Below are 18,866 nucleotides of genomic sequence, written 5' to 3'. Positions count from 1 at the left end.
AGTGTAATTAGTGCATTCATAATGTAGTAGTACTATTTTTATTTTAATTTCAGTGACTAATTTCTTCTCATTCTATGCTGTTTTATCTGATTCAGAGTCGTGTTGTGTTATAGAGTCGATTCCAGCTGACTCTAGGCAAAGAGACCATCACACGACACACACACACACTCACATTCCCACCGATGGAAATTTAGAGACACCAGTGAGTCTAAAAACTTGTTTTTGAACTGTGGGGGAATGCCAGACAACCCAGACAAAAAGAAAACCCAGAGGGAGAACTTGAAACTGTGCAGAAAGGCTCAACCTGAACTCGAACCCGCAGCATACTTAGCGCGAGGGGAGAGCGCTAACCACTTCCCTGCTGTGCGACCCAAGTTCATCCCATGAAAAATGTGAATATTTAACAAAAGCACAAATCCCACATAGGTGTTCTTTCTGCAGTACTTCTACACTTTTGATACAAAAAAAAAAAATCATACGCCAATGATGAAGTTATTTAAACTGAGTTATAAAAATCTGCTCAAATTATTTCTACAATGAAGTATTCTGTGTGTGTCACTATGTTTTGTGTCTTTGTGGTGAGGTCTGTCTCACACATGCGACAGGGGGCTAATTGGACCACCAAGCTGTAGCCTGAATGTGACCGTTGACTGCAGGTCCATCTTCTGTTACACTCACACTTGGTGTTAAAACGCACATTGTAAAACCGTCTCCAGTGTTTATTCCGTGCTGGAATTTTAAGTTGCGGTCGTAAGAGTTTCAAATTATAGGTGTCAATAATACTGTACAAATATATTTTGGCGTCGGTGACATTTCAAAAGAGTATTTAAGATGAATAATCTTTTGACCGTCTTCTAAGTAATTGCCCAAACCCTCCACGTCTCGTCCAGGGCTTGTGTTTCCCACGACTGGTAAAGGAGGGGTCAAGTAGGGAGGGGGTGGTCTGGTATGAATATATGACTACTAATGAGACAGTCCTCATAGAGAACCTGGCAATTTGGGTATGAATATGTGACCACAAAGACGATCTAACAATAGCATCCCCTGGCAACTCTTATATGGAGGAATTTCAGAGTCAAGTCTTCTCCGTGAAGCGGCTTGTACTTGGAATGGCGAGCCCCTCGGGCTGAGAGCCAAACGCTGCACACCCACCTGACAAAGACCTCCCGAAAAATCAACCGGAGAGTCGCACATTGTGTCGTCCAACGTTACTATACACGGACATTAATCATACAACAGACTGAATGAAGGTACGTCGGTGAAAGAAATAGATTAACAAGTTAAGTGTGGGTTGAATTATGACTTTCTGACCCCGCGATCACAATCAATTCAATTGCTTACAAACACTAATTGAAGTTTAACCTGATAAGCGTCGTTTTCCTCCTTTACAAAACCGCGTCGAACGGTTCACCTCTGTGAAATGACGAGCTGAAGTCTTCAAGACAAAATTGTTCGACTTGGATTTTTTAACACAATTTCTTTCTTGTTTTTTTTTTCACTGCTGGTCTGTTTTTTTTTCAGTCTCTCCTGGAATCAACAGCATCCTTTAAGAGCTCACACTTTCAAATCATCCAATACACTTTGCTTTGAGCGTAAACTCACACTTGAAGGCAACTTCAAGCCTTCAGCACTCAGGCGGCTCGTCTCTCCCGTCTCTATTGGTTTTGATGCACGCCGAGGTACGCTTAGGTGTTATTTTGGAGTGTGTGTTAACGCCGGGGCTCTGGGAAGTGGTTTCTGTTGTCAGCAAGTTCTCTGAGGTGTCAAAGGTTAATACCCTTCCTAACACACAAGTATGCAAATGCTTTCAGTACAATGCAGACTTCTTTTATTCAGCGAACAGAGCATGTGTCCTGCCGGAGAGTGGACTGCCGCCTCAGATCGCCCACCCTTCCCGGTGCCCAAACATACCCCTCCCTCAAGTCCTGGGCTTTTGAGGGTGACGGCAACACAAAGGTACTTCTCACTGGGGGCTGGGCCTGGATTTTGTGGGTCAGTGAACAACGGCCGAAGCAGTAACGCCGTGTCATTCAGACCCCGGCTCCCCTCAGGCCCCCGGCTTTACTCACACTTCTCATGCTATCAGCAAACAGAGAGGTGGAACGCCATTGAAAGCGCCGGGGAGTTTTTATGTACCGCCAACATGAGATGCACCTACTGTTTTCCACCACTCACACACAATGAGGGGCCCTAAAGCCCTCGTTAAGAAATGATCGATTCACACGTTTGTGAACACGTTTCGGCGACTGCGGAATAACCATCTGAGTTGGAGGAAGAAGGCAGGCAATTGAGTGAAGAATCAATCTGTTATGTCGAACCTCCAGTACAAATAAACCTCTAGTCAACAGATTACAGAACCTGAGAATAAAGGATAATTTCTTGCCGCGCGTGGTATGACAACGTACTTCACCAGCTGTGTTAAAAGGTGGAAGTATAAGCTTTGATATGAAAGTGGTTTGCACGTACAGATATTTCACTTCGCCAAACAGCAATGCAGAAATTGGAATTAGAAAGAGAAAGAACAAGAAACGTTTAACACATTTTACTTTCAGTTCAACTTAAAAACTCATCTTATGAAACCAGCAAAGTATCGCAGAATATATAATCCCTGACTAAAACAAACTAATTGTACTGACGTATAAAATTGACTTAATCTGTTATGTGTTCTCACTTGGTAACTACTTAATTCTTCATGACGAATCAAGGCTTAAAATATAGAAATATATATATTATACCACTTCTGTTTCCCATTTCTCATGATAAAATAAACGGCATTGTTGAAACCCTTTCGAAACATATTTAATATATGCACCACGTCAGAGGTTGACAGATAAGCTCCTTCTTAATACCATATCCCCCAACTCTCATGCTAAACATCTTCTCTCATGGGAACTAGTAATTTATGGTTGAATGCTGGATTTTCTTATATTTTTCCCAATATAGAATATCATTGTTAACAGCCGCAGACAAAAAAAAGTTAAAACTCTGTGTTAGAGGCTTTATCTACAGTCTGCAACTATTGTACTACTTTGTTTTATACTAATGCTTTTACAATTCTAATTTCTTCCCTTCCAACTTACAGCAAATCCAGTAATGACATGTGTTTTATCAAAATAATTCATAGTTTATCTTCTGCATGTTTGATTCTGACTGTGGGAACAGAAAGCAGCTTTGATTCAGGGGACCTGAGACGTCTGGATGGCTTGTAACGTCACAGAAGATCCAAACCACTACTGATATTTTAAAATCTGTGTGACAGGAAGCCACTGCAAATACCTGAAAAAAATGAATCTAAAGTATAAATGTTCCGACATAACAAACTATAATTAGAAAAATTGTTTTTTTAACAAAGCAGAAATATGCAGTTCAAGTTGGGACGAGCCATTACTTCTTCTTTTTTCTTTTATTAGACAAGTAAATATACACTCCCCGTGTGACTATAGAAAGGTAAACTCAGGTCTACACCCACATAATGAGAGATATTGAACATATGAGATAATCCTGTTCCTTCAGAAGGGTTTCTATGAGTCAGCAAGGTGGTACATTTTCAGCAAACCACAAAGGGACATGTAAGAAAAAAAAAAAAGAAAAAAAAACGCAGGCAAAAAGCTTGAGCTGTGCTTTTAACCATGAAAATGAAATGTAAACAACAGCATCAGATAGCACAGCAACAAAAGAACACGAGAGAGCGCTACACAAGCAAGAAGGAGGATTTCACTCAAAAAACAAACAGTGGAAAGCCAGAAAACCTCTATTGTCAAGTATCTACAAACAAAAGTGTGTGACGCCATAAAAGTAGTCCCGGCCCCACATCCTTTCATCTTCCTTAGAAACGGTGAATGGATATTGTGGAAGCTTCTTTATTCCCGACTCTCTCCATGTTGTTTTTTGTTGAAAGGCCTGTGCATTCTTTTTTTCCTCCTCTGTCTTCAGTCATTTCCTTTTAAAAGCTCCACATGCCACCTCTGGAAACACTACCTCTGTGAAGTGGAATTTGGGGCGGGTGTCTGATGTCTATGTGGGCTATGTGTTGTGCAGCTCGGCATTCGGAAACAAAGGAAAGCACATGCTCGGGCAAGTTTTTGGTATCATGAGGAGAAGAAATGTGGGAATGTGGTCAAAAAAAAAAAAAAAACCCATAGCATTACTCATACAGTCACAGGTTGCTATAAAGATGCCTGTATTGTCACTGACATCATGCATCAAAGAGCAGCTGCACAGCAAAAAATAAAAAATGATCCCACACGATAGACATATTTTAGTAAAACTATCAACAAAGGTAGTTGAAAGCGCCATCTCACCTTTGAAATACGAACCCACTCCTAATTGCCTTTGCTTTTAAAATTATAGCTCAAATAACAAGCGATAACCAACCCTGAAATTACTTGGGTGGGGGGGGGGGTAACAACAGGTCAGTTAAAAATGAGCCTTTGTTCATTGCTCAGTATTACATTCTCGTAATTAGTATGTACCAGGTTGCGTATTCAAATTTATCCTAGACTAAGGTCACTATAATCCTCCTTGTCTGGCAAATAGTTTTTTTTGGTTTGGTTTTTTGGTTAGGGGGTGTGAAGTGTGTGTGTGTGTGTGTGGGGGGGGGGGGGGGGGGGGGGGGGGGGGCTGAAAGTAAAATCTCCTTTTTGTAAAGACTTGAGTTAAATGTAATGGGCGCTGACAACGGAGACTAATAAAGATGACGGCACACATTCATATGCATTCGTTTGTGTGCTCAGCTTGACGAAGTCTGCCCCCACCGGCTTAACAAAGGGGAGGAAGGAAGCCAGAGGCTGTGTCTGCCCTGCCTGGGGGGTGGGGGTTGGGGGGTCCACACACACACACACACACACACACACACACACACACACACACACACACACACACACACACACACACACACAGAGTGGCTGTCCAGCTTGCATCCTGTGGTCTCTCAAGTCTGAAGTTATGGCAGCAGTGACAGCTGGACTAGACCCACTCTGCATGGGCTCATTCTCTCTTCAGTGGCAGCTGACTCCTCCCCTTTCCACCACACACGCACACACACACACGCACGCGCACGCACACACACGCACACACACACACACACACACACACACAGTCGCAGACAAACACAGGATGCTCCGTCCTGTTTACTGTTTACACTTCACAGTGCCCGGCCAACCTGGGAGGCCACTGCAGTGTGATCACAGGCATTACAGCTGTTTGTAAGGTTGTCGTGTGGATGGTGTCTGCGGGTTGCTCCAATTAACATTTTTTCTCCTGAGCACTTCTCCTATCCAGACTTTAAATGCTTCCCGCATGCGTTGGCATGAAAGCCCAACTTGCAAACTCATCAAAAGCCTTCAGAAAGTCCTTGAAGAGCTCAAAGTTTAAATTTATGCGTATTGCATTCAGACACACACACACACACACACAGAAAAAAAACTTCCTGCTGGCCAAGAACGTAAATTAAATGTCCTTCAGAGAGACTGAAGTTAAGTGGCTTCGGGGTTACATGATGAGCTATCTGCTGAGCGAAGGGAAGGGCGCTCTAATGACCACATCTGCTCAGAAAAATAAAGAAAAGGGAGCAGCAGAAACGACGCCTGGCAGTGTGGTCCACAACAAGCGCAGCACAACTCAGCCAAAAGGGACACCTGCTCTGTTTGAGGTGGGCCTGGATCCTCCGGAGTGATGACACCAGGCAGCTGAGCAATGCCGAGCAAACTGCAGCTAATGTTTATCCAGGTAGAGGCGGCAATTTCTGCCGTTCTATTCCTCTATTATGGGAGATTTTGGAGATTACCGGTGTTGAAATGCCTGTTGTCGAGAGGATTACTTTTCATCTGCTGGCATTTGCTGATGACTGAGTTGAATCGTGTGCGTCAGCCGGAGGAGAAGGCGGCTGTACTTCACTGAGACCAACAGAGGTCTCTCTTGCTGTGACAATGCACTGCCCCTAAACGATAAGCAGCAGTCTAACAGCCACCAGTTGAACAACTGAAGGTAGAAATATAGGTTTTGGTGACAAACTTTGACAGTGTCAGTCACATTTTTAAGTGACAATGTTTTTTTTTTATTTTTTTTATTTTTTTATGTATGTACACATATGACTAAATTCAAATGACAGTATTTCAGTTTTAAAACATTTATTTGAAATGGCAGCAACATGTCTGACACCATGCAGTATTTCAGCCACACATACGATATCCGTTATATTCGTCGTACAATTAGAAACTAAGACTGGGTTCATTTTCAGACATTATCCGTCTTTTTTCTGCTTTTTATCAATTTTGAAGGAAAAACTCTCCATTTAGTTTTTTGTTTTTTTTCTTAAGACTGAATGAAAATGTTAACTTTCTATTTGTGCAACGTGGAGCTGCTGTGACGACTGAATTTCCTCAATGTGAGATTAATCAGTTCTTGTCTTATCTCATCGTGTTTTTATTGACATAATTCCCATTCATTCAGTTTTACTGCATTTTAATTGGCTCCATTGTCAGAGCATGCATCCATGTGGGCAGTTTGGACAGAGGAAAGTTCAGAGTATTTGTCAGGACGGTGCTCAGAGTGCTTTTTCTCTGTTTATGCTCATCGAGTGAAAATGTTGGGAGGAATTGAGCGGATCAGATGTGGTTTAGCTCATTCCACGACTGGAAAACCACAGAGGAAAGTCTAAACACGTGACTTGATGATCTTTAGTGGTAGAAGTGCCAGATGCCCACAGGGTGAGTGTGAGGATCTGAATCGGGCTGTTTTAGCTTCACGCTTTGTTGGAAAATCAACATGCATTGACTCATTAAAAAAAACCAACTACATATGTTGTTGTTGTTTTTTTAATATCTATGTTCCTATTTGTAAACTGGGAGAACATGTTGAAATAATCCCAGTCTGTGTTGATATTTCTGTCACACAAAAAGCTTGTCAGATCCAAAGATGTGTAAGTTAAATGTAGTTTATGTTCATTCTCATAACATCAAGAGACTGAATGAATTTACAGACACTGAGTTGGACTTCTATTGCAGAGACCTTCGTGGAAACAAAACGTATAGACGATGCCTGGATTAGAAGACATCTAGAGATTCTAGACATCTAGAAGAGTTTGTTGTATCTACTGTAAATAAATAAAAAATATCTATTATGGTTTTTTGGGGGTTTTTTTTAACTTTGAATCTTGATAAATTTATGGAATTACAAATTGCAAGTTTTGTGTTGGTCATTATTGACACTGACATAAAGCGAATGAATGAATGAATGAATCAACCAACCAACCAATCAATCAATCAATCAGATCATGTCCATTCATATAACCTATATTTAATTAATATGCTTTATTTCAAAAGTATGCCCAAATAAAGTTAATAACTCTTTTAGGCCCAGTTAAGATCAATAATGCTCTATCAAGCCTCAGAGCTCCAGGAATTACAAAACAATTATTTTATTCTGTTCAATAATAAAATAATCTCTGGTGCATTTCTAATCACTTCCAATATTATCATTCAAGAATGTAAATCACTGTCACGGTTGTATTCTTGTTTATATATTGTTGTTATTGTCGCAATTGTCTTAATTACTTTTTATTATTGTTTGTGTTCTTTTGTTAGTCTTTTGTTACTGTCCACCAGCTGCTGCAACAATACAAATTTCACCACTGTGGAACAAATGAAGGATTATCTTTTATTATCTTAACTGAAAACATATTTCCCCTAATTTGATTGAACAGTAAAACGTCCCTCTAGTTCAGATTCTTAAACCGAAACGTTACAATACTTTTAAATCAAACAATGAAATCAGTTTGACATCCTTGATCCTGAATGAGGTTTGCACGTGCTTCTCTTTTGAGCAGATGGTGAATACCTGCAGCCAAACCCTGCTCTTGGTGCCAATGAAAAGCACGTAACCTTGTTGAAACGCAGGAGAAAATTAAATAAAACCACATCAAGGTCCAGTGTGGGTGCGATGCAAAAGCCTGGTGAGGCGCACGAATTATTAATATAATAATATAATTAATATTATTGACTATAGTCCTGAAATCACAAATCCAGTTTCAAAGTAGAATCATAAAAAGGACATGAATGTTGCGTGTTGACGCCACACAATCACCGTGTGTGTTGTATCAACAGTCCCCTCCGCGTGCACTGGCCGAGCCGTGTCACGTGACCACTCCAGGAAGCGCGTGCTGTCTGCGTGGAGCCAGCAGCGGGTGAGGTTGGTCACTCGTTTTTATAGCTCGTTTTCCGTCCACTTTATGCTATTCACGAGTTGATAAGTGTCCTGTGGTAATGTGGAGTCTGTGTTCGAGTTGACGTGACGTAACGTGACGTGAGGTTTGTAGACGCTTTTCAGAACAGCGTCAGGGAAGTTTGACAGAAAGCAGGTGGCTCGAGCGGATGAATGTGTGTGTGTGTGTGTGTGTGTGTGTGTGTGCGCGCGTGTGTGTGGTTTACAAACTGGGCGTTTATTATTTACATTGCAGTTTCTTATTACAAATCGACTGAGTTAAACGTTCAAGTTCCTGTTTTATACATCTATGTACGTGTTGTCTGTCTTTTTACAGCCTGTCAAGTGTTTTTAAGTGAAAGTGGGGGGTGGGTGGGGGGGTGCACAATTGTAAGGGTTACATAATCGTTCACAACATCTGCGTGCATTTCCACCTGTGTGCTTGGTTACCACAGCAGATATAAGCACTGATTAATGTTGTTAATTAATTTGTTATTATGATATAAGACATTGTTGTTTTTTTTATATAGCTGTATTACCAAAAGTAGAGAAGCATGTGGCTTACAAAGAAATCATATTCTAATAAAAAAAAAAGAAGAAAAAAACAGATCAATATAATAGATGTACAATATAATGTTTGAATGACATGAGAAGGACTGCACTGGTAGACTGTTTACATGACAGCGTTTTACGTGAGAACACATCGTTTTGGGGTTTTCATTTAAAATAAATTGCCTGTTTACGCGACAGCTGTTTGAAAACGATGTAGTGTTCATGTTGGTTCACGAAGTTTTGTTGGTTGTTTTGAAATGAAGCCACACTCACGTGTATGAACTATAAACATTAGGAGTACACAGACATTTGTTTGGACAGACAAAAAGTTGGAATTCTATTCCAGGTGACTCTCCACTATAAAACTAAAAAAGTCCCAGGAGAAGATGAGCTGGGAGTCATGACACTATGGAGGAAACATTGTTGTTATTGTCTATTTACTCCAGCCGTGAGCTGCATGAGCAGACTGTCCATCGTCTACATGGGCCGGAGTACGAGCATTTCAATAAATTGTCTTTTTCCCTGTTTTTACTTGAGAACTTTGTGTAAACGTGTCCCTACGAAACACATAACATGTGGGCTGTTTGAATAAGGAGTGAAACATAATTAAAAATATATTTTATAGCAGTGGATATTAAAGTGTTGGTGGGGCCCCAGTCTTTTAGAATTAATCCTAACTCAAGGTCTGTATTAGGAATTAGGGCCACTCGTAAGAAAACAAAAAATATAGGAGGTAGATTTTTGTTTTTCATCATCTACTTTAAAAAAAAAATATTAGATAGCCAGTGCATGTGACTGCTTCTGCAGAATGCCTTGCAGGCAGTTTGATGAACTGGTGAAACTTCATACTTCAGAATAGGCTTTAGTGACACAGAAATTCTTTCTCTTTCAGTTCACAACCTCAGTGTAATTATCAGACCGCGCAGCTCGCCGTCATTCTCCTCGGTGATTTTTTTTTTTACTGAATATTAGGAACATAAGCACCGATCCCGGGGAACTCCAGTGCTTGAGCGCCCACTGAAAATGTAGAGCTGAAAATGACGAAACAAAATTGCGTATTTAAATTCCAAACCTCGATCTTTTCAAGGAATTTGCACGTCGGTCGGGAACTGAACCCAAGCACTAGACCACCATGAAGACATACATATGATCAAGTTTTAAAAATACTTCTGTGGCCATGTAGGCTATATATAATTGATTATCAGAGAACAAATAAATCATTTGTGAAATCCAGAAGCTTTGCGCAGCCCCATATAGTCAGAATTATGGGATTTAATGTGATTATTTGGCGACCCGTGGGGTAAGTGATTAGGGATGGGCCGGAGGAGACTTTTCCAGTTTGTATTTTAGCCGGTTTTTTTAAGTGCATGATGGCGGGGGAAAGAAATCTTAACATTGTATATATTGCTGCTCACACAGCTGTAAAGCGCAATATAATGGTCTATTTACCATTTTACCATTTATTGTTGTTTGTCATTTCTTTTGGGCAACAAAACATATTCAAAAAAATCACCAAAGGAGGTGGAATGTTTCTCTCACAATTTCTTTCCCTTCAAAATTCTTCTTATTATTATTATTAGTTATAATATTAATATTAAGTTATTTGTTAAACTGCAAAGCATCTCAAAGGTACAGTTTTCTTTAACTTGTGGATGTGATGTTGCTGTATTGCTCTGCTCTACCTCCTAATAAAAAACATTTTGGGGAAAAACAAAACAAAATAAAACATTGTATTTCAACTTTTTTGTGCATGATGACATTTGTTTTTTACCTCCTATATTTTTTTTTGTGTCATGAGTTGCCCCAACACTCTTCTGTACTTGTTTTGAAGACTTCGCTGCAGTTTTCTGGGTGCATACGATGACACTGTTTTGTACATTCACATTTGAAGATGCAGTGTGACAGTGGTGACCTCCTGGTTAGAGAGGCCGACTTGGGATTGGAAGTTCGCAGGTTTGATTCCCACTGTGGACAGAGCGCCGAAATGTGGCCTCGAATAGGGTCAAAGTGGAAAATGAATTTCCCCAAAGTGATTCAACAAGTATGATTAGTTTTACTTTAGTTACTTCTAACACCAGAATCAGCACACGGTAAGTGTTATGAACAGATGATCCAAGTTGATCCTATGTCAGTCCAATTCTACTATTTTGAAACCTACATTTTAATCTCATTGTATGTGATCAGTTAAGAAACGCAGCTCATGCTTGAGGTTTCATTTCGAATGAAAGTAACTTATTCTGCAGACTGATGACGGACGTTGTTCGTCACAGTCCTGGATCGTTGAAAGGAATCGTCAGTTTTATGCAGTCATGAGTGAAAACCTTTAACATCCCGGTCATGCCGACTGAACACTTATTAGCTGTTACAAATCTGGCCACAGAAAACCCAATTCAGATATCAGAATAAATCTTCTTTGTACATGTGGGCAACGAATCTGATCGGTGCGGTCTTTCCCGGGAAGCTGGAGTCGCCATCTGACACCGAGAAACTCTTGTAAGTGGGTTTTATTATGCAGGTTTTGTGATGCAAGAGCGTGTAACTTTGTGGTCATAGATTAGTTGAAGGTCAGGAATGAGTACCGTCTGTGCAGAGGAAAAAGTGGAGATATCTTATTTGTCCTTTCTTTTTTTAATTGATGGCACATTTACTGAATAGATCGGTTGATAGGAAGAAAGATAACTGCTGAAAACAGCCTGTGAAAAAAGATTAATTGGCGAATTACAAAAAACAAAGAGTACAAGTGGCTTGTAATTTTCCAGCCAGGACGCAGTGTATTCCAGCTGTCCGTGGGTTAAGGATGTTTTCCATCTTTATTATCTTGACACACGCTGTAATAACAGGTCCTCGCTTCTGACAAAGTGAATCAGGGATCAAACTGGTCAGCGCTGGCCTTGACTGTTTGTACTGCCACTGTGTAAACATGACGGTGAGCTGCTGGGATTCCAGATGTTGCGCTCAGTCGTAAAACGAGTTTCGTTCTGTGGGCGTTTAGTTCACCCGGCACAAAACTTCAGTCTCCCTGGAGGAACGTGATAAATGGAATGTTCTCTATAATTAATCTGCTGTATAATACCGACACAGATTTCCAGCTGTGTACAGCTGAATGTCTGCTCATGCAGACTCATCATAAATATCTTTTTTTTTAATATTTCTGTTTAAAATTAGATATGCAACATTGTGAATTTCAGTTTATTTGTAAAACGCCAACGTAATTCACGGACTGGAAATTTCTGATCTAACCTGCAGATATTTCCCATTCATGAGCCTCGTCTGTGCTTGAGCAGACTCCCTGCCGGCTGCTCTGCTCGCTGGCTGCAAAATGTGGAATGGACTTCCTGAACGGACGATGAGACGCGGAGTAATGAGTCAGGAAATCCATTCCACGGTTTTCAGCCAGCTATCAGGCTAGCGTAGTGGCACTGTGGTTATCCAAATTTTCATGACAACATGTCCGCTGGTTGGACGTATTTTACGCTCAAAACACAGAAAAGCAACGTACAACGTTTCCAAAGCAGTTGTACAGCGAGGCGGCCGCTCTGCAGCCAGACGTCACCGTTTTAAAACAGAGATCTGGTATCGGAATAGTATCGGTATCGGCAGATATCCACATTCAGGTATCGGGATCGTATTGGAAATGAAAAAATGTGAATTGGTGCATCCCTAATAAGATCATCCTCAAAGATCATAGTTTTGGGATTTTAAAACATTGAATTAACAGCTTTGATTTTTCTCATGTTGACATTTTATAATATATATATATATATATATATATATATATATATATATATATATATATATATATATTATTTATAAAAAAAAATTTTAAAATTGTTTCCTGACCCAGATACTTCTAACTATGATAAATGATACTAAGTCGGTTATACTAAGAATGTGATCTGCTTACTCTGATCTTTATTTAGTTTAAGTTTTATCTTGTATTATTCTTCCCCCAAAATACTTTAATGATCACTACTTTCACAAAATATGAATAGAATGAAATACTAAAGGTCCTTGGACCAATGTGCAGCCCAATGGTGAATCACGTTGTAACTGAATAGATTAAAAAAAAAAAAAAAAAAAAAAACTATTGATTTTTCCAGATTGGCCTTTCCCCATCTTTCTCAAAAAATAAATTGAGGTCCTTGCAAAATCATCAGTAAACTGTTGGGGTTTTCCCAGAACAAGCAGGACTCTTGTAGTGGAAACGCGCCGCGCCGCCCCCCGAGCAAAGTCCAAAGTCTGAGCTCCTGATCCGCCAGCGCTCAGTGTTTCACCTCGCTCTTGACTGTTCCTCCGGCTCTGCAGACAGTGGAGACTTTAACAACTAATTTATCTTTCTTTTTTTTTATGTTTTTGAAGGAATCTATCCCATTCGTAGCATCTGAGTAGGTGTCTGTCTTGTCTAAATTTAGTGTTTTGGCATTTTGTGAAGTATTGTAAGAACTTGCATAATTTCAATGTTTGTTATATATGATTATAATTTATATTTGAAATGGTGAAAGGGGTCACAATTCATTTGGTCGCTGTATTATTTCGTTTTGTAAAAATAGGACCTTTGTTTAATTTTTTTTTTTTTTTAAACATTCAGAGTAATTCTTTTTTTCAAAGAGATGATAAATTTATTGTTACGACACTTGATTATCTGTTTGATTGCTAAACAGGTTTTGCCTACATAGTTGAAGCTACAAGTCAACTTTTTATTTTGAATATTTTGCCAAAAACTGTCTTAATGTAAACTTTTGTTGTATGGTATCGGAAACGTAAACCACTTGCAGCCTGCAGTGCAGCTGAAAGCAACCTAAAGTTTTATTTTCATACAACTACTGTAGAGGACTAAAGGAATATTTGAATTTTTGTAAACCTGAATTTAAAAAAAATTTAAAGTTACCAAGATAATATCTTGCTGGCCGGATAATTTAATCATTGTTGCTATCACTGCTTGTCATTAAGGACGTTATAATGGTGAATCTGACAGCCACGTTTATACATCAGTAATGAGCTCTAGTGTTATTTTAAGGTGTTCATTCTGTGGTTTTTTAGATCTCTGACTCTCTGCCTGTCCTGGGTTTGTCTTTAACACCAGGGTTTGGACCAGTAGGACCAGAGAATGGTTGTGACTGTGTTGGTGCTCCTGGTCGCCCTATGTGTCCCGGGAGGAAAAGGCGAGGTGAGACAGGAGGCCCAGAGAACCGGCCATGTCTCCGTGGTCATCCTGGGAGGCACAGGCGACCTGGCCAAGAAATACCTGTGGCAGGGCTTCTTCCAGCTGTATGCCGTCCAGGCCGGCAGCGGATCCACCTTCTCGTTCTACGGCGGCGGACTGTCGCCTGCCGACAGCGCCAAGCCGGTCCTCTTTGACATCCTGAAGGCGGTGTCCTGCCCGAAGGACTTGTCCCCAGAGCGCTGCGCTCTGCTGAAAGAGCAGTTCCTGCGGCTCTCGCAGTACCGGCAGCTGAAAACCTCAGAGGATTACCAGGGCCTGGCCGAACACATTGAGCAGCAGCTTCGGGAGGAAGGAATGACCGAGGCGGGAAGGCTTTTCTACCTGTCGGTCCCGGCCTTCGCGTACGCCGACATTGCTGAAAAGATTAACAGCAGTTGCAGGCCGGCCGGTGGGGCTTGGCTGCGGGTGGTGCTGGAGAAACCTTTCGGACATGACCTCCAGAGTGCTCATGCACTCGCGGCGCAGCTCGGCACCACTCTGCAGGAGGAGGAAATGTACAGAATTGACCACTATCTGGGGAAGCAGGTGAGGAAATGCTGCAACCACGCGTGTGTCCTCTGCAACCAAAATGTTTAATTTCAAGTTCTTTATTTTCTTGTTTTGGTCAAAAGGTGGTTTCGAGGATACTTCCATTCAGGAAGGAGAACCAAAACTCTCTGGATCCTATCTGGAACAAGCACCACATCGAGAGAATAGAAATCGTGCTAAAAGAAACTCTTGATGTGAAAGGTGACTTAAAGCTCCATCAGTAGAAATGAAATCGTCCTGAGATGTTGACAAGTGTTCACCTCCTCTCTTTTGTCATCTCGAAGGCCGCATTGCCTTCTATGACCAGTACGGGCTGATCCGAGACGTCCTGCAGAACCACCTGACCGAGGTCCTGATGCTGCTGACCATGAAGCCCCCCGCCAATGTGAGCAGCATCGAGGAGGTTCAGCAAAACAAGCTGCAGATGTTCCGCTCGCTGCTGCCGCTAGGAAAGAGCCAAGCCGTGATCGGTCAGTACCAAGCTTACAAATCGGAGGTGCAGCAGGAGCTGAATAAGACACAAGATCATGTCAGTCGCACGCCAACATTTGCAGGTGAGCATCATGAGTAGTACTTTGACCTCAGACAGAAATACTCATTCTAACCATATTTAATCATTTTAATTATAGAAACTTTTGATTTAAATCTGTTAATAATGCCCTTTGTATGATTCTGTGTTCCAGCTGTACTGGCGCATGCCTGTGACGCTCGCTATGAGGGCGTCCCAATTCTCTTGACCTCGGGGAAGATGTTGGATGAGCGGGTGGGATACGCACGCATACTTTTCAAGAACGACATGTTTTGCCTTCAGAATCGCGACAGCGTTCACTGCAAACCCAAACAGATAGTTTTCTACTTTGGCCACGGCAGCCTTCAGTATCCAGCAATCCTTGTGAGTAAGAATTTATTCAAGCCCGTTCAAAAGGACGCCGATTGGAAGGAAGTAACTGAGCACACGAACGTCAGTGTTTTAGGTTTGCCTATTACAGACTACTATGTGCAGACCCCGATAGAGCAAAGAGAAGCTTATGCAGAACTTATCGCTCACATTTTTGCTGGGCGTAAACATAGTTTCATCAGTACGGAGAACTTGTTGGCCTCCTGGAGCATGTGGACGCCGCTGCTCAGTAGCTTAACCGGCGCTTTCCCCCGTATCTACCCCGGTGGAGGCGACAACGGAGACATGCTTGACGTCCACCTGAAGGGGAACGAGATCAGCTTCAACAGCAAGGTGGTGATAATCAGCCCGGATCAGGTGGCCCACTCCTCCACCAACGACTTCCAGGTGATGCAAGGGAAATTTCGTAGCGCCGAAATGGTGTCCGCCTGGGCCGAGGAGCTCGTCCAGCGGCTCGCCGCAGACCTGCAGGAAGCGGCGGAGGCAGCTGTGCAGAAGGAAGGTGTTTTCCACCTGGCCCTCTCTGGTGGGTCGACGCCTATCGCCCTGTTCCAAAGGCTGGTCCTGCACCACTTCTCCTTCCCCTGGAGGGAAACCCACCTGTGGATGGTGGATGAGCGCTGCGTCCCTCCGACTGAATCGGAGTCCAACTTCCGCAGCCTGCACGACCATCTCCTGCAGCATGTGAGGATCCCCTACTACAACATCCACCCCATGCCCGTGCAGCTCAACCAGCGTCTGTGCGTGGAGGAGGACGGCGGGGCACTGCTGTATGAGAAGGAGCTCAGCAAGTCGATTAATGGCTCCAGCTTCCACTTCGTACTGCTGGGCGTGGGCTACGACGGCCACACGGCCTCCGTGTTCCCTGGAAGCAAAGTGAAAGAGCTCAGGAAGAGCATGGTGGCCCTCACTGAGAGCCCCATCAAGCCTCACCAGCGAATGAGCCTGACTTTTAATGCCATCAACCGAGCCCACAGGGTGGCGCTGATGGTAATGGGCAAAGGGAAGCACGAGCTCATCACTCAGCTGAGCCGAGTGAAGGACAATCCAGACAAATGGCCCGTCACAGGGGTGAAGCCCACTCGAGGTACACTGATTTGGTACATAGACTACAATGCACTTATAGGATAGAGAGCGAATATCACTCAGCCTTAATCATACAAATGTCTTTGATGCTATTTCAGCGAGTCTGCTGCTTTATGGATCAACTCATTGAGAACCACCAGTTTTCACTGCCATGAAACCCAAACCACATAAACTAAAGATTCCTGCGAGAGGAATTCAGATTTATTTTCTACCTGGACATTTTGGACATTTAATTATTCTCACAGCATGACTCAAGAAGACTGATAGACTGTGTACTTCTTGTACCATGTTTTTTTTTTTTTTTTTTTGATGGATTTATGCGGGAAATGTACATAACAACTTTGTAAACTCGGTTTTTCTAAAGGACTGCCATCAACCACACTGGATTTTTCCAGCATTCACCGACTGTAATGATTCACTGAAACCTTATAATATTTTTGAGTGTGTGAAAGATATATATATATATAAGCTTCTTAAAAGCCATATGGAGTGTGAAATAAGTGGAAAACTATTGAATGAAAGAGAGACGTCTGCAATTTACAGAACTCGTGATAAAGTGCCCATGATGCACTGATCTGGTGCTGAACAGCAGCACATTAATGTTGTTATTACAGACTTAATGTGTTTGTATGTGTGAAATAAAAAAAATAAAAAAAAGATCTCAGGTAAATTAGCAGATAAAGTCTGCTTTCCTTGATTATAATTTTTTTTTTCCGCTTCGCATTTGCATGGACTTGAGTATCCATTTCTAGATTTCGATTTGGACAGCTGCCACTCACTACTCACCCAAGTGCTCCAGAAATGAAGGCAGCTATAAAAGTGTCAAACCTGAATTAAACTTCCAGTAATGATGGTATAATATTGATTTTCTCAGATATACTAGGAACATAAACACATTTCTCTGTAGCCGCTCCGTGATACTAAAGTCCATGTAAACACAGTGATTGTTGACTGTCATCATCATACGACTACAAAAAGGCCCAGTGAAAGCTGTATCTCATTTCTAAAAAAAAAAAGAATTATATTTCTGACCAGTGAGAATCCCGGCCTTTAGAGAAATGATGCACATTCAAAACAAACTTCCATGGGATTCATTCATCACTGTGAAGTGTAAAACATATTTATATTTTGCTCTTTGAATAAAAGCAAGATGTCTCAGACTTGTTCCCTGTTACTGTCTTCTCATATACAGATATGAAGTGGTTTAATCATCACTAATGTCACACAAAACATTTCAGTTTTACAAGGATGGAATTTCTACACTTGCATGATTGCATTTCCGCGGTCTTCGCTTTCTTTCCACACCATTTATAATAGAATGTTTTAAGCTGCTTTACAGATCAATGTGTGCTGATGACTTATCGGAGGTTCATATTTATATCTGGCAGTCTGGAGTCATGATTAAAAATAAAACAGTTGAAACTGTTCAGAATTGCACTGAGCAGATCTTTTTTGTTAATTTTTCATGCAATAGCCCTTTTCCAGTTACCTTTTTAAAAATGTTTTATTTGAAGCAGATGGTTTTTCAAAACGTAGGAGTCTGAGGATTCACTTTTAACCACTATTAGCAGAGTCGCTGTCACTGCGTCTTGGACTACATGCATTGCTGCCATCTGCTGATCCACTCTGGCTCTCAGTTTTGCTCCTGAAATACAGATTATTTCACCCCCAGTGGACAATTTAGGAACAGCAGTTACTTTCCCTTTGCAACATGATCCTGTGGACCACACTGGACCTTCTGATTGGCTGGTTTTGGCCCATGGGCCACATGTTTGACTTCCCTTTTATAAGATAGGCTTAATAACTTCTTTTGAGATCCACATTAGGCTCCAACACTTTAAATACTGCTGCTATTTGTTGGGTTTATCTCTGTAAAAAGCACCTAGAAATGACAGTCTTGTAATTGGTGCTATATAGATATTAATTCAGATAATAGTAATCACATCTATTGTGATTTTATTATTCATACAAATGGGAAATGTTAGTCTTATAAATCAGGAAGTGCATTTTCAGTTTTCCTGCTGGAGTCTGCTGAATGAAGTTATCACTTTCGGTGCGTCGTGCGGCCTTCACGTCTGCGTGGTCGTGTGAAAACCACTGTGAAAGCTTTCCCTCACAGCCCCATGAAACACGTGTAACAGTTTGCCCCCAATATAATAAAAGTCAGACAGTTCAAACAGACCAGACATCTGTTTTTCTGAAGTTGAGCATTAAAATGTGAGCCGGATTAAGTCACCTGCCTGCTCTCTTCCTCCTCGCGGTTTAAAGTTACCGGCCCGCTGGTGGCATGAAAACCTCATGAATTCTTTATACGAGCGGGATCACATGTCAGCGAGGGCAGCTGGGCTGTTCTATCACTCATTGTTCCTGCCGGGCTCC

General features: G+C 41.6%; 1 protein-coding gene across 2 annotated transcripts; it reads left to right on the top strand.

The window, feature by feature from the left end:
* Positions 1 to 8,146: 8,146 nt before the first annotated feature.
* Positions 8,147 to 17,644, top strand: h6pd (hexose-6-phosphate dehydrogenase (glucose 1-dehydrogenase)). 2 transcript variants are annotated; one of them, XM_080462462.1, is made up of 5 exons: positions 8,147 to 8,187; positions 13,835 to 14,500; positions 14,587 to 14,704; positions 14,788 to 15,057; positions 15,187 to 17,644. In XM_080462462.1, exons 2-5 carry the CDS (start codon positions 13,859 to 13,861, stop codon positions 16,530 to 16,532), a joined length of 2,376 nt encoding a protein of 791 aa, XP_080318588.1. In that variant the 5' UTR covers positions 8,147 to 8,187; positions 13,835 to 13,858; the 3' UTR covers positions 16,533 to 17,644. The 2 variants fall into 2 exon arrangements, with proteins under 2 accessions (XP_080318588.1, XP_080318589.1); XM_080462463.1 differs by lacking the exon at positions 8,147 to 8,187 and adding an exon at positions 13,016 to 13,136.
* The last annotated feature ends 1,222 nt before the right edge of the window (positions 17,645 to 18,866 follow it).

Source organism: Lipophrys pholis, assembly GCF_963383615.2.
Source record: "Lipophrys pholis genome assembly, chromosome: 4".
Lineage (NCBI taxonomy): Eukaryota > Metazoa > Chordata > Actinopteri > Blenniiformes > Blenniidae > Lipophrys > Lipophrys pholis.
Note: the sequence above shows the minus strand (reverse complement) of the source record. Positions and strands in the feature narration are given on the sequence as shown.